This window comes from Sceloporus undulatus, chromosome 8 (genome assembly GCF_019175285.1).
Source record: "Sceloporus undulatus isolate JIND9_A2432 ecotype Alabama chromosome 8, SceUnd_v1.1, whole genome shotgun sequence".
Lineage (NCBI taxonomy): Eukaryota > Metazoa > Chordata > Lepidosauria > Squamata > Phrynosomatidae > Sceloporus > Sceloporus undulatus.
In genome coordinates this window covers 31967583-31983621 of record NC_056529.1, presented here as the reverse complement: position 1 = coordinate 31983621, position 16039 = coordinate 31967583, and the positions used below count along the sequence as shown (strand labels likewise).

General features: G+C 42.4%; 2 protein-coding genes across 4 annotated transcripts in view; both read left to right on the top strand.

Annotated features, from left to right (window-relative positions):
* Window positions 1–153: 153 nt before the first annotated feature.
* On the top strand, window positions 154–8039 carry WDR24 (WD repeat domain 24). Its single transcript, XM_042437866.1, has 9 exons — window positions 154–1026; window positions 1937–2114; window positions 2370–3051; window positions 3707–3822; window positions 4463–4584; window positions 4736–4840; window positions 4923–5260; window positions 6611–6795; window positions 7861–8039. The coding sequence occupies exons 1-9, from the start codon at window positions 546–548 to the stop codon at window positions 8027–8029; spliced, it is 2376 nt and encodes a 791-aa protein (XP_042293800.1). The 5' UTR covers window positions 154–545; the 3' UTR covers window positions 8030–8039.
* A 105-nt stretch (window positions 8040–8144) lies between these two features.
* KLHL10 (kelch like family member 10) overlaps window positions 8145–16039 on the top strand; it is an 11326-nt gene continuing 3431 nt past the window's right edge. Inside the window, exons 1-3 of one of the 3 annotated variants that reach the window (XM_042437870.1) lie at window positions 8145–8232; window positions 12532–13021; window positions 14420–15037. In XM_042437870.1, coding sequence (XP_042293804.1) covers window positions 12602–13021; window positions 14420–15037 — 1038 coding nt within the window. In that variant the 5' untranslated portion in view covers window positions 8145–8232; window positions 12532–12601. Of the gene's footprint in view, window positions 8233–8452; window positions 8593–10564; window positions 10760–12531; window positions 13022–14419; window positions 15038–16039 lie in introns of those variants that run through there. The other 2 variants (XM_042437869.1, XM_042437868.1) reach the window with 2 other exon arrangements.

The window sequence follows — 16039 nt, the reverse complement described above, 5'->3', positions numbered from 1 at the left end:
AAAAAGACAAAGCTAAAACATTTGATTACAAAAGTTAAAAAATAATAATAATTACATAGTACTAAACATAAAACATAGATTTAAAACTTTTATCCTCATCCATATTTTTCTCACTCCTTACATGCGTTGTGTTGCTGTGTTTCCTTCCAAGACAGTTCTGCCCTATGCCAGTTGGATTTCTCCAGTCAGAAGCTTTCTTGGAAGCAGAAAATCTTCACCCAATCTTTCCTTGAAGTAGAAGGAAATACCTTTGACGTATCACTGCGAGATTTCGATGGGAGATAACAATGACTGCTGATTAAACTTTAGGTACAGATTTGAAATGATTGCAATTGACTGTGTTAACAATAACATCTGTGCGTTTAAGTGACAGCTTCTGCTTAGGTTAAGATGGCGCCCGCATCTGCACAGAGACTCCTCTGACATTCTGGATTGTAAGGGTAAGCAGCCTGCAGAATTTATTTTAGTTTTATAATGGTGTGTTTCAAGGTATAGCTGTAGACGCTCTTTCTCTGCGATCATAAAGAAATTTAGGGAAGGCAAGCATGGAGAAAATGGCTAGGGTGACCACTGCCCTTGGTGGCAATACCATTACTGGACGAACCATGTTCTGCCACCTGGATGCCCCTTCCAACGCCATTAGCGTATGCCGCGACGCGGCCCAGGTGGTCGTTGCTGGGCGCAACATATTTAAGATCTACTCCATAGAAGAAGACCAGTTTATAGAGAAGCTGAACTTGCGTGTGGGCCGCAAACCGTCTCTGAACTTCAGCTGTGCCGACGTGGTATGGCATCAGATGGATGAGAACTTGCTGGCCACGGCCGCCACCAACGGCGTCGTTGTGACCTGGAACCTCGGCAAGCCGTCCCGGAACAAGCAGGACCAGCTCTTTACAGAACACAAGCGGACAGTCAACAAGGTGTGCTTCCACCCGACAGAAGTGTACATGCTTCTCAGTGGCTCCCAGGACGGCTACATGAAATGTTTTGACTTGCGCAAGAAAGATTCTGTGAGCACATTCTCAGGTAAGGACTTGGTTCTTTGTGTGTCTGGCTCTTCTCATTTCAGCAACGGATCAGAACCATTGCCTTTCCTCCTAGACAAAAGGCTCTCTCTCTCTCTCTCTCTCTCTCTCTCTCTCTCTCGCCACCTTTTTGCAAATGCCTTCATTCCTTCCACAGATTCAGGTTAACAGAATTAAGGCTAAAGCTGCTCTGAGAGCCTTTAGAACTGAAGGACGGGGTATAAATACTATAAATAATAATAATAATAATAAAGTTAGGCTTTAATAAATAGTAAATCTAGGGATCAGAATGGCAATCAGTTACCCAGTATAAGTACAAAAATGGGTAAAATGAAAAGGATATCAATAGATAAAGACATGATACATGAACAAATTACAAATATATGAGATAGAATGAGCACTGTAAAAGATGACCAAGAAAAGACTGGAATTAAGGAAATACAACCGAAATGGGAAGCTCATGTAATGAACAATGTGTATTTTAAACTACCTATGTATTGTATTGTAGGCATAACATAAATAAAGATTTTAAAAAATAAAATCAAAGGGCAATGTAATTATTTTAAAGCTTCCACATACTGGCAGCAGTCACTCAGTATGGGAAGTCTGGTTTTCCAGAATGAATTGGGTGTGTGCATTCAGCCCATTTGTTACCCCATTGCTCTTCCTTGCTGTTGTAACTGCTAAACAAACAAGGGGATCTTGCAGCACCTTTTGAGACTGACTGAAGGAAAGACGTTTGTAGAATAAGCTAGGTCTACTTCATCTTTGGACACTAGGATGAGTTTACTTAGCATATTATCTGAACTGGGATTTCTTGTTTGCTGTGCCTCTGATAAGCCAGAATTGCAGGCCAGCATCTGCCAAATGTGAGACTTGCTGAACATGTTGTCTCTTGCCTCCTCCTTCAGGACAGTCAGAAAGTGTGCGGGACGTCCAGTTTAGCATACGGGATTACTTTACCTTTGCTGCAACTTTTGAGAATGGTAACGTTCAGCTGTGGGATATCCGCCGTCCAGACCGCTATGAAAGGATGTTCACAGCCCACAATGGGCCTGTATTCTGTTGTGACTGGCATCCAGAGGACAGGTATGTTGTTGGTTACCCCCATCCCAAATTATTGTTCCTGGTCTTTGTGTATCCTTGTCTTGTCCCTTTCTTCTTTTATTCACTGTCTTTGTCCTTCGCTCATCTTTGACTTGATAGACAAACAGTCCCTTGAAAATTAACCTTTTAAAAACTGACTACTCAGTTAAAGGGTTCTTGTGCAGTTTTTAATTTTTAAATCATTCTAGAAAACTGTTTTCTTGATCTTGAATTTTCTCTATGCTGCCTTTCCACTAGAGGTTGGTTGGCCACAGGGGGCCGAGATAAGATGGTGAAGGTCTGGGACATGAATACCAACCGGGCCAAAGAGATCTACTGTGTACAGACAATAGCCTCTGTGGCAAGGGTCAAGTGGAGGCCTGAATGCAAGCACCACATTGCCACATGCTCTATGATGGTGGACCACAACATCTACGTGTGGGACATACGCCGCCCTTTCATTCCCTCAGCCATGTTCGAAGAGCACAAAGATGTCACCACAGGGATTGTGTGGCGTCATCTCCATGATCCTTACTTCCTCCTGTCTGGCTCCAAGGATAGTACTCTTTACCAGCATATCTTCAAGGATGCTAGCCAGCCGATTGACCGGGCTAACCCCGAAGGGCTTTGCTATAGCCTCTTTGGGGACTTGGCTTTTGCTGCCAAAGAGAGCCTCATCTCCTCTGATTCTAATCGTAAACCTTATATTGGTGACCGACGACATCCTATTTTCTTCAAGCGCAAATTAGACCCCACAGAGCAGTTTGAATTCATCTCGTCTTCCAGCGCCTTGAGTGTCTTCGAAGCAGAAACAGAGTGTGATGCTGGCAGCATGGACTGGTTTGTGCAGACTGCAAAACAGTATGTGCTGACAGGGAGACCGCTGGCAGAGTTGTGTGACCATAATGCCAAAGTAGCCAAGGAGCTCAAACGCAACCAGGTAAGGGCTGCAGCTGTTCTGCTGCATGTCATGGATACACTCTTATACTGCAAAGAATTGGAGTGGGTAAGGATATGAGCCACTTACTTTACTTGAACTGGAGGAGTGTCACCACTAGCTGGACTTGTGTGTTGCTATTTTGAAATCTGGACCTGATTGTGTTCCATAGGTGCTCCGACCCAGGGTATCTTGCCATTTTTGTTGAAACTGGATGCTTGGGATGGAGTGAGACCTGTGTTAGACCTTGAAATGCTACAAACAGAAAGTGCAGCTTTATTGTGCTGGTAAGAATAAGGCCTGACCAGTCTGTAGGCCAATCTATGCTGCCTTCTGATTGTAGAAGCTGATACTCTGGAAGTCTCTTCCTTTATGCCTGAAGAAGGCTGTGAGACTGAAGAGTGTACACTCCATTGCCGACCATTACAAGCTCCCAATCTCATAACCTGGGATGGGGCTAGGAGGTTACTATCACATGAAGTGAAAGGCTTGTGTCTGGGCCCTCTGCTGTCCTGCAAGGACTTACAATGACTGTTTTATGATGGATGCTAACTCATGTGCTTTCTCCTTGTGTTGCATATGCTTCTGTTCCTTTTCCTTAGCTATAAAACATGTCTTCTGGTTGTTAACCCTTCCTCTTTTTTCTCTCTTTTGCCAGGTTGCTCAGACATGGACAATGCTCCGAGTTATTTACTCTAGCCCTAGTACAGTATCCACAGCAAACTTAAACCACAGTATAGGAAAGACTAGTTCCAGCCTTCCACTCATGAATAGGTAAAGTGGGGGAGCAGGGAACCATTTCATCATTGTTGAACTTGACATGGTTGTGAGTTGTGAAATATAATTTATACCAGCCCTCCCCAATATGTTACCTCCCAAATGCTGACTGGTGATGATGGGAATTGTGGTCTAGCTCATATCTGGAGGGCATTAAGTTGTGGAAAGCTGATGTAAATACAGTTGGTCTGACAGATAAACGGTATGGGAGGTTTTTATTTACACATGCTGGTGCCAAATGGATCAGAGAAGGTATTAATCTGGATAACAATTTACAGAGGTTCTTCAACCCCAAATGGTCTCTCCTTGCACTTTTTGAATTAGTTACTTTTTAAATCACGTTGTTAGAAATATGGGTATTTCAATTACAACAGAGATGTAAATCTTCTTTTAAAAACAAAAATTATTTTTGATAAATCCAAATACATTACTGTTCTTCTTTTGATGTTCATATGTAATGTAAGGTGGCTTAAGTAGCAGTGAGAAAAACTGAATTAAAAAGTATGTGGAACTGTTTATGTTTTCTTAGTTATTAGAGGTCATAAGAAGTAGAGAGGAGATAAAGAGGAAGCTGAGAGCAGGGATACAGGCATCTGATTTTGCCAGGGACTGAAACAGATCTTTGTTTTCCTCCCAGCTTTAACTTAAAAGATATTTCCTCTGGAATAGGCAGTGAGTCAAGGCTGGAGCGGAACAAGGGAGAGGGCCGCCCTGAAAATATCCTCATGGATTCTTCCTCTGCTTTGATCAATAATGATGGTAAGGACGGATGGAGAAGGAGCACATAACTATACCTATAATCCTGCTTAGACAGGTAGAACACGCATCCCTCCAAGCCTGAATGCTATTTACGAATTGATAAGAATTCTTTCACATTCCTATCTCCGTTTCCTTTTTATTTTCTGTCTAGAGAATGAAGAAACGGAAGGAAGTGACGTCCCCGCAGATTATCTTCTTGGAGATGTGGAAGGAGATGAAGATGACCTGTACATGATGGACCATGAAAATCCCCACAGTAAGTTGCTTCCTTTGGACTTTTGATGAGTAGAGTTGCTAGATGGTTCCCTGTGTTCTCATGGATCCATGTACTTTTACAGCTGAGGAACAGGAGTACATCCTTCCTCAGGAGGGTTTTCCTTTGCGTCACGAGATTGTGGACAACCCCTCTGCACTGGACCACCTGCAGGACAAAGCAGACTCCCCCCACGTCAGTGGCAACGAGGCAGAGACTGTTTCCCTGACACCTGTGGAGTCTTTCTCCCTCATTTCCATCTCTCACTCTCTGTATGAGAACCGCCTGCCTGCCGACTTCTTCAGCCCCATTGTTCGCAACATGTTGCTCTTCTATGCCGAACAGGGGGATGTGCAGATGGCTGTGTCCGTGCTTATTGTATTGGGGGATCGCATCCGGAAGGAGATTGACGACCAGGCACAGGTACCTCTGTATGCTGTGATGCAGGTTCAGGGATACCAAACCCCACATCCCATGGGGGGCAGCTGTCAATTCTGTTGCTTCTCTTAGTTATTGTTTATTCATCCGCCCTCTCCCCTGTGAGCAGGGACGTACCGCGTGCTACTGCTCATTCATGTGTTGGATAAATTAGCAGATGATATTAGCCATGCAAGTAGGAGCAAATGAATGACCATTGACAACAGCAGTGACAGGGAGAAGAATGTGGGCCCCCACTGAGACCATTTTGTCCACAACCCCCAGAAGCCTGGAACTGTAATTGTGTGGTCTTGGCCCAAGGCATGGAAGCAGATGTTCCTTGGAAAGGCTTTGGGGTGGGTATTAGGGGAGCAAATCTAAATACAAACAGTCCAGTCTCCCCCTTCAAGATGCCTTTCTCTGTGTATTCCTTGGCTAGGAACAGTATATCCTTCCAGACTGCTAGCATGTTAGAGCCCAGCTTCCTTACTTTCTTTTTTCTCCCTCCACTAGAAAGTGTAAGGTGGACAATGGGGAAACGTTGTACTCTAGCTTTTGCTCATTTTAGATATGATCTGCTTAGAGAACATACACTTAAAAAATGTGAGAAGTAGGAAAAAATCTCAGACTTCTTGTGCCTTTCATTGGTTTTGAGCTTCAGTGCTTCTCAGGCTTTTTGATGTGGGAAACTGACAAATGTTCCCCCCAGTAACATATTTATGCCCATGTCTCAGGGACGGGCACTGATCTAGAGAGCATCACTTTGAGTTGTAATGATTTGTAGCACTCTGGTTGACAAATTCTCTGACAGCTTAACCAATCAGAAAGGTTTGGATATGATGGAAGATAAGTAAGAGGATGTTAGAACGAAGCAGATTCTTGGACATGTTCTTCAGTACACACAATGCCATTGCCTTACTGAAGCCATGCAGGTCTCGAGTTGGTCAGCATCTGCCTAGGACCCCTTTGTGCTTTGAATTCCTGTCCTTTACCTTGGGAAGCACTGTTTCTCCTAATGTTAATCCTTATAGCAAAATGAAGTTTATACACCTGGTAGGCATTTTTAAGATGAAAACAAAGCCAGGACTAACTTAGGATTTGTTAACAGAGTAATGTACATAGAAGTGTAATGCTCAAATACATATGAATTTTTCAGTTCATTTTTCAACAGTATTAGAAGTGTCTCATAGCCGTCAGTGCCTCTGTTGTTGTTGTTTTTAATTGTTTAAACAAAATGGCAGGATAACATATATTTCAGTAAATAAATAGCGGAGGAAAGTGAGGCCCAAAAAAAAGGATTACAAGAGATCTTTGGAAGCTTGTATGAAACTATGTGCCTGTCTTAAATTCCAACAGGAACATTGGTACACCTCCTATATTGACCTGCTCCAGCGATTCCAGCTATGGAACATTTCCAATGAAGTCATCAAACTAAGTACTTGCAGAGCCATCAACTGCCTCAACCAGGCCTCCACTACCCTGCATATTAACTGCAGCAACTGCAAACGGCCTATGAGCAACAAGGGATGGATCTGTGACAGGTGAGACATGCATGAAGAGTTTGTGACATACTGGAAAATCATAAACACATGAAATCACTTATTCTGAGACAGTCATCTGGTGCTTCTAGCATTCCAGTATTGTCGATTGACAGTGGCTCTTTCACTACAGGCAGAGATCTGTACTAACCTTGGTACCCAAGGCTATTTTAAAACAGAGGTTGAATCCATCTGGAACCCATGTATGATCCCTTAGCCGAGTAATGCTTTGCATAGGCATTTCTTGATAAATCTTCCCTTAGTTGTAATACTTTTGCTATTATAAGTTGCATGTTCACAGCAGCTTGACTGGATGACATGAAATCATAAAGCCGGAAGAGAATAAAAACATAGACATTTTACCTCTTTGCTGCACAGCAGCCTATTCAGTGATTAGTCTCCATCCGAAAATAAACCCATGGAATTAGTCTAGGCTGCAATATGGCATGTTATATAAGAGCCTATAAAAGGAATAAGGCATCTCCAAACTCAAGCAGCTTGCAGTGATTGCTGTAGTATAACGAATTTTATAATTTAGCATGATTATGATCCATCAGGTGCTTGATGACAGTAAGAAGGCAGCTAAAATGAGTTTCCTCTTGATGGGCTTCCATCTGTCCATGAGTGGTGTGCTCTGTGGGTCACTGTTGTGCAGACCTGATCTTGAAAGTATCTTTTTCATATAGCCACCTGATCTATTTCTGTGGCGAACATATTACATCCAAAGTCTAACTGCAACCTGATTTGATGCTTAATTTCAGCAGGGCATGCTCCTATGGCTAGAAAGACTGCATCTCTTGCATGGGAAGCTCAGGTGGTTCTTTGCATACCATTTTAATCTCATTTTAGCACATCCTGTGAAGTAGGTTAGGCTGAGATACAGGAACTGGCCCATGATTGCCCAATGTTCAATCATGGATGAATGAGGAGTCTTACTTCTCCTAGTCTAACTGGCTTTTTGAGGCACACATTGATTTGTTCACATATTTATCTGAGTTGCATTTGACAGGTAAAATAGCCTCTTCTATTTTTTTCCTCCTGTTGATTTTACTCTCTCGTCTCTCACAGATGTCGACAGTGTGCCAGCATGTGTGCTGTGTGTCACCACGTGGTGAAAGGCCTGTTTGTGTGGTGCCAGGGCTGCAGTCATGGTGGCCATCTGCAGCACATCATGAAATGGCTGGAGAGCAGCTCCCATTGCCCAGCAGGATGCGGACACCTTTGTGAATACACCTGAAGCAAATGGAGCGTGTTGTCTGCTGGAAAGCAAAACTTGTTTCAGTGGCAGCATAGAATGGGAACTGAAACTGTGGGAGGCATTAGAGCTCACCGTTGTCAGTGTGCTGAACAACTGCATGTGAGAGCTTGGTGCTTCAGATGCTAAGAAGGGGAAGGCATCTTCAATGCTTCATGAAAGACAGTGAAACTTCTGATTCTCAGGTGATTTTTCTGGAAAGTTTCACCTGGTCACAGTCTTCTATTTATTTTTTTACTGCTGTGTAAACAGTTTTTGTTAACCACATTTCTACACAAACCTGCTTCTTAGTAAGTCAAGAGAATAGCAGGGAGCTTTCGACAATTTTTATATTGAATTAAAAGTGCAGAATAAACTTTACTGATTGCTGTAACCATTTGAGGACTCTGTGCTTGGTAGGAAACTGATATTAAAAAAGCCTTGTGAGAGTTCCCAAAGACAGTCATAACAAGCCTCTGCAGATGAAAAAAAATGATTGTGCAGTGCAATCCTATTATTGCTGCTTACAAGCAAATCCTACTGTAGTCAATGGAATTTACTCCCAGGTAAGTGTGCATAGAATTTCAGTCTTCTTAGTATTAAGACAAAGGATAGATAAAGAGCCCACTTAACAATGACTTTGGTTTACTAAAGTCCCACAATTTTTTGCTTAGTGTTTTTTTATTTTACTGCAACAAAAGCAGTTAAAAGGATTTGTCCATCTTCAAACTAGTACAATTTTCAGCTGGCCAACATAGGCATTGGCTTGTTGAATCACATTCTTGGTCATCTTATCCTCAGTGAATAAGTCTGATAATTGTTCTTTTATCATTTTTCCATTCCTTGAATCACTTTCAGTCTCATAGGTTAATCGTATTCTGTTTGCTCAGCCTTTCACAGCTGTCTCGCCATTTAAAAAGATTTTTTAGCACTTAATGAAATCAGATAGCTTGTTGACAGAGGGAAATTTGTATCTGAACAGAGAAGACTGTTATAGAGACAAGTGCCTAGAATAATAAGAACTGTGTTGAAATCAGGCTGCTCTGTAGCCAACAACTGCTCATAAATGAAGATAAATACATCTTTTTAGCTGCCAAAATCTGAATTTCCTGAAAGAGGTGAAGTGCAGTAATCCAAGATCAGATGGGATCTGGTACTAACTGTTAAAATACATATTAAAACTTAAATAAAAAATAAATAGTTGTAGGGAAAATAAGATCTTTACCAGTCACTGAAAATACATCAAAGGAGAAAGTAGGTGAGGCTTGCCCTTTTTCTAGTTGTCATAGGCCCTTTCTGCAATGATAGGAACACCTGGGCGAGGGTTTGCATATGTCCTCAGTGTCAGGAGAATGTCACAGAGAAATACATGATTTAAAAAGTTACACTAGTCACAAGTCATGAAGAGTTTTAAAAGTCAAGAGAAGATTAAAAGTGAATTTTCTTATAAGCTAAATAAAGCAACAAACTAGTCCACCTGAGATAAAATGAATGCCAAGTTAAACCACATAGTACCCCCCCCCCCCCCAAAGTCTTGGTGTTGTTATTCTTTTGATGTCATATTGCAACATTTAGCCTTCTGTACTAAAAGATCACACTCATAGATTCAGTTTATCAAAACACATGTCCCTTAATTCCGTCTCAGTACTGCTTGTCTATCTGGTTACACCTGCTTCATATGTATGCTACTCTTCTAATAGTTTTTTGTGGGGTTTTGGGGCACAGATGCTGGTGAAACGTCAGGAATAAATTCTTCCAAAACATGGTCACATAGCCCGAAAACCCCACAAAAAACTATGGATTCTGGCCATAAAAGCCTTCAACTTCACACTACTCTTCTAAGTTCATTGTCTGTACCCCATCCTTAGAAGTTGTGAAGATAAAACATCTATTGGGTGAAAATTTAATCATAGATTAAGCTGATAATAGACAACATACAGGTTTGGTTAGGTTATTTTCCCAGTCTACAAAAGTACTGTATCCTATACAGCATCACTACATCAATGCTCCTTATTATGACTATTACACAGGAGGAAATTATAGGAGTATTTTCCCAGACAGCTGTCTCAGTGTTCAATGAGTATAATGTCCTTGTATTTGTGTTTTTATAAGGCTGAGTACAAGGCAGTTATCACATAGAGCCTTACCGTCCCTGAAACTTGGTGTGATAGCCAATCGCACTTGCCTCCCGTGATTTAATCCGTGTGATAATCACCCAAGTTAGAGAAATCACAGAAAATTATATCCTGGTTGTTTGGCTTGAGATGTCTCAATCTAGCCCACTGTGTGGAAGAGGCCATCTATTCATGAATGAAATTGAATTTAAATCCCACAGGAAAGGATATCCAAACCTTGAGTTCTGAGTCTGCTGTGAGCTGGGCCATTGCGCTTTGGAGGATAGCCAAGGTTCTAGAACCAGGTCATGTCAGGGGTCTCATTATGGGAGAGTTCTGGAACCCCTGAACCAATCACACCCTTTTTCCAAGAGGAGGGTTAAGTGGAAGGCCTGGCAGCTGTCTGCTGCCTCCCCCCCACCTTGAAAAAAATGGATGACGCCTCTGCTTCGGCAGGGTATTCCCACCGCCACATGGAGAGGAAGATGAGTGCCATGGCTTGTACGGTCTTCAATGAACTTCGACTGGAAGGGAAGCTCTGTGACGTGATCATCAAGGTTAACGGGTGCGAGTTCAATGCCCACAAGAACATCCTCTGTAGCTGTAGCTCCTATTTTAGGTCAGTACTTTTTAAAATGCCCAAGAGGCAGCTGGGTCTCTGGTCAAACTCCCAGAAATAAGTCAACTTTAGGGCTTGTTTTACAAAAGTCTTAAAAGGTGCAACTCAGGTTCCTTCCTGTCTTTGTGAAGAAGTTATAACAGTACATTGCTGGGGCTAATAGCCAGTTGGTTTAGTTAGCTGCTCATCTAGCTTTTAAATAAATGATCCTATTACCAAAGCCACATTACAGGTGCCTAAACAAAAGCTAAAAGAAAGAGCTCTTGTTGTATGGTCCTCATATAGTATTTTTTTCTTTCAGGCCTATTTCGTGAAGAATGAATCAGCTAGTCCTAAAATATAAAAGAGCGTGTCCTTAACTAAGAGTTCCACCAAATTAAAGCTTCAGACTAAGATGATACCAGATGGCACCAGCCAAAAGCATGGTCTCAGAGTCTGAGTCTTCTATCAAAACCTAGTAAGACACAGAAAAGTAGGAGGTGCAGGACAAGAGAGCAGGCATGGAATTAATAGGGCTGGGGAACTTTGAGCCTTCCAGATGTTTTGGCCAATGAGCCCCAACATAGCCAATGGTGAAGGATAATGTGACCAACAGTTCCAGCAACATCTAGAGGGCACAAGATGCTTGCCCACAAGTTGCTTCCGATTCTATAGAATAGGAAGAAAGCAGAAACTGTAGCTGTCCTTTGAGACTGGCTGCGTTCTTATTTTATTGTTCAGAGAATATTCATCCCAATGGAAAGATCTTTTAGAATCACGCAACCTATTGAGAAGTAGGATTTATCAGGCTCGGCCCCACATGGAACAGATATAGTAGTACGCTTCCAAATCATTGCTGACCTACAGAATTCACAAGCTGATCATAATGTCTGTGGAGCAAAACTAGTTAGTTCTTTGACACTTACTCTGAGATAACCGTTTCCAGCAAGCTCCATTTTTGCATGCATGCCTCTTTTAATCATATTCTAACATACCAAAAGAATGGGCTCCTTCTAAACTTCATAATATTAAAAAAGTAGGGAGGGGCTGAACATTTCTAAATGTCACAGACTGCTGGCATAAGCACAAGTTCATGGGTTAGAGCCATACCAGATACTCATTAATATCCCTTCCAACATATCCTTTTGAGTTACTGCGCATCTGAACCATAGCAAGCTTGTCTGACAATAAATACTGGTTGCAGTACTGTAAGCAAAGTAATGGTGTGGAAGTGAACATACTGTACATGATTGCCTTGATCCGTATTATATCTATGGAGGTTGCTGTGTTGGCCATGCAGCAAAATATAACAAAGAATGTTGTGGTGATAACTTTATGAGACCAGTCAAATGTGCAAAAGTTCATTAAGCCTGGATGTTAAAAGTCACTTCACAACGAAGGCATGATTCCTCACCTAACAAAGTAGCCTATGAGCTCCAAAATTTTGCGTCATTTATCATGCACCTTTCGTTTGGCCTCATAAAAGTATCACAACAATGTGGTTTTAGATCCATAAAGTTCAACATGAATGGTATTTCCAGTGCTTTACATTCACAATGGAAATTCTGTCATTTCCAAAGCTGCATTTCTGTGCTAAAAGTGTTGCTCAGGTTTTTATGGGTGGTTCATCATTTAACTGCTACTACTTGGATAGTATATAATATGATGCTGGGTGACATTATGAATATCAAGTAAGTGAACATTATAATAAGCTTAGCAAACCCAACAGCATCCTATCGAAGGACAAGACTTCAATAGGTACCAAAAGACCAATGAGTGTGTTCTTTTTTCAGAGCTCTGTTTACCAGTAGCTGGAACAACTCAGAGAAGAGAGTATATAATATCCCTGGCATTACCCCAGATATGATGAAGCTCATTATTGAATATGCCTACACAAGGACAGTGCCCATCACCGTGGACAATGTAGAGAGGCTTCTTGTCGCTGCCGACCAATTTAACGTGATGGGTATCGTCAGGGCTTGTTCCGACTTCATGAAATGCCAGCTGTGCCTGGAGAATTGTATTGGCATCTGCAAATTCACAGAGTACTACTACTGCCCTGATTTGCGACAGGCAGCCTACATGTTCATCCTCCACAACTTTGAGGAGATGGTGAAAGCGTCTACCGAATTCCTGGAGCTCTCAGTCAATGAGTTTAAAGACATCATTGAAAAGGACGAACTCAATGTGAAACAGGAAGACGCCGTCTTTGAAGCCATACTCAAATGGATTGCCCACGATCCTCCCAACAGAAAGCAGCACATGGCAGTCCTGCTCCCAAAGGTTAGACCGTTTAAGAACATTTTGTGGATTGTGCCCCTGTCCACCCTGTTTCCAGTGATTTGCTTCCAGATATGCAGCACAGGCTGAAATTTCCCAACCAGTCTTCAGTGGTGCTGTCTTAATGTCAAAACAACCCCATTGATCAATCTACCTCCATCACTGTCTGTTCTGATTGACAGTAGCTCTCCAACAAAGCATCTCCTATTCCTGAGTTGCTGTTTTTTCTGGTGTTCTAGGAGTCTACAGATTCTGCATCCATACATTCAACCAACCATGGCTTATTAATTCCAAAAGCAAACCTTGATTTTGCCATTTTATATAAAGGACTCCATTTTACTGCACCATTGTATACAATGGCACTTGAGCATCCACAGATTTTGGTATCCATGGACAGTCCTGGAACCAAACCCCAATGGATACCAAGGGATGGGAGGATGTCAATGGGGTGGGGGTGTGACACCATGAGTTACCACACTGGATGACACCAATCCTACTCTGGATTGACGCCAATCCTACTCTGATACTGGTCAGAATAGACCTTACTGAGCTCAGTGGCAAATACTTTAACTGGGTACTTAGTCCAGTTGTCAGAATCGTCCAGTAGTTTTCACCTGCTGAGACAAGGGATAGGTGGGTAAGGGTGCCCAGTAACCAGCTTGGAGGTCCTTGTGGTTTCCAAAGCATCAGATGAATAAACATGAATAGTTGCTGGGCTGGCAGCTGTACTTACAACTTGAGCAGTAGCTGGATTATTGCTCTCCAGCTTCCTCTAGCAATAGGTGTGGCATTGTGGTTTGAGTGTTGCAATGACTCTAGAGACCAGGGTTGAATTCTCAGCTTGACCATGAAACCCACTGTGTGACCATGGGCAAGTCACATGCTCTCAGCCTCAAGGGAAGCCAAGGGCAAAGAAATTCCCAAAATAGCCTTAGGGTTGCTATAAGTCCGAAATGACTTGCACACCACAGCAGCAACTAGAGATTCCACAACTGGTCTCAGAATTGAATTTGGGTAGGTTCCAGTCAATATGTTATGGAACATAATGTGGTTTTGATAATGGTACCATCCTCTGCATTACACTGTTTTTAGAGCTGTGGTCCCTTTCTGTTCCTAGGGCCATTTCCTCATATTAGGCAGACTTTTCTATTATCACATTTGTCTAGTACAGCTGTGCCAAGCTTTAGTCATGGTGTTCGTTTTCATGAGAAGATGGATACTGCTTCATCCAATAGCTCCTATTGTGCCATGACTACTGAGGCAGATTGTAGTCACTGCAAGCAAACTGCTAGTGCGATAATAGGTCTGTCTCACAAAATTGATGCTAGCATGTTTCTTGGTCTCCGCCTGTTTCTCTATAAATATGATCCACAGTCCCGTTTGTGTTCCTTTCTTTTTCAGGTCCGCCTGGCCTTGATGCATGCTGAATATTTTATGAACAATGTCAAAATGCATGACTACGTGAAAGATAGCGAGGAGTGCAAGCCCATTGTTATTGATGCCCTGAAAGCCATGTATGACCTTAACATGAATGGCCCTTCAAGCTCTGACTTCACCAACCCACTGACAAGACCCCGTCTGCCCTATGCCATTTTGTTTGCCATTGGTGGCTGGAGTGGGGGGAGCCCAACCAATGCCATCGAAACATATGATGCCCGTGCGGACCGCTGGGTGAATGTGACTTGCCAACAGGAGAGTCCCCGGGCATATCACGGTGCTGCCTACTTAAAGGGCTATGTCTACATCATAGGGGGGTTTGATAGTGTGGACTACTTCAACAGCGTCAAGCGATTTGAGCCCGTCAAAAAGACGTGGCACCAGGTTGCGCCCATGCACTCGAGACGCTGTTACGTTAGTGTCACCGTCCTTGATAACTTCATCTATGCCATGGGTGGCTTTGATGGCTATGTGCGTCTCAACACAGCTGAGAGATATGAGCCTGAAACCAACCAGTGGACCCTGATAGCCCCCATGCATGAGCAGAGGAGTGACGCAAGCGCCACAACACTTTATGGCAAGGTAACAATGATGAAACACATCGTAGTGTATATAAAATTGCCAGCTGCTGTGTCAACCTAGTCGCAAGGTCTCATTCAGTTTTAGAGGGTTGTCTCTTTTTCCAACGCTCCAGTAAAAGAAGTGAAATCTGAAGACAGTTTTTCCCTAGTCTGATAACCTCCAGATTTGCTGGTCTAAAAACACACCGATTTTTCATCAGCCCTTCTAGCTAGCGGTGCGAATCCAACACATCTGGAGGGAGCAAAGAAGGCTGTTTTATTCTGCCCTCTTGCTTCTATGTCTTTATCATGTTTTCTGTAGGGTTCATCCCCACAGATTATTCTACAGTGCAGCTGGACAGCATTTTGTGCAGTAGTAAAATAAAATTGCACTAGGAAATAGGTTTCTCACCACCATCACCATTCTAAAGCAAGGCAAGTGATAAAATTTCTGCTTTTAGTAACTCAGGAGTACAGTACCCAAAGGACCTCACCCACATGAACCTTCCCAGTCAATAATACTAGCTCAGGATTTCTTGCTTTGTGCCTGCCTGCTAAATTCAGACTTTTATTTAGACTTTTTATAGGTACCATAGGAATGACCTCCCAGAAGGGTTCCCTGGTGCCGTGTTTATTTTATTATCGACGCCAGTTAAAATGTCTTTATTTCCAGGGCATTGTCCTGCTGCACATATTTTATATTGAATTTTAAAGATTTTTCGGTTGTGCTGATAATGTTGCTTTTCACTGAGATAATTTGCTCGGTTTAATTGCTTTATTGACTGCAAGTTATACTTTACATTGCTTGCATTGGCTTTGTGTGAGCCTCTGGAGAAGGTTTGTTGACTGAAGTCTTGTGGGATTTCAAGGCTAGAGTCCAGTTCATCTAATGTCATAAGACTCTTGGTTGCTTTTGTTGCAAGAGCCTAACATTGAGCCTAACCTCTAGAAATTGTTCAAATACGTCAGCTTTGTAGATAAGACCACATAAGTTACTAGTTTGCTGAAAGATAGTAGAGGAGAG

Bases quoted from the DNA above. Each gene is read 5' to 3' on its own strand.
- WDR24 (XM_042437866.1), top strand. From the start codon at position 546: ATGGAGAAAATGGCTAGGGTGACCACTGCCCTTGGTGGCAATACCATT. The intron at 2,115-2,369 runs GTATGTTGTTGG...CCTTTCCACTAG, and splicing joins GACTGGCATCCAGAGGACAG to AGGTTGGTTGGCCACAGGGG. The intron at 4,841-4,922 runs GTAAGTTGCTTC...GTACTTTTACAG, and splicing joins GGACCATGAAAATCCCCACA to CTGAGGAACAGGAGTACATC.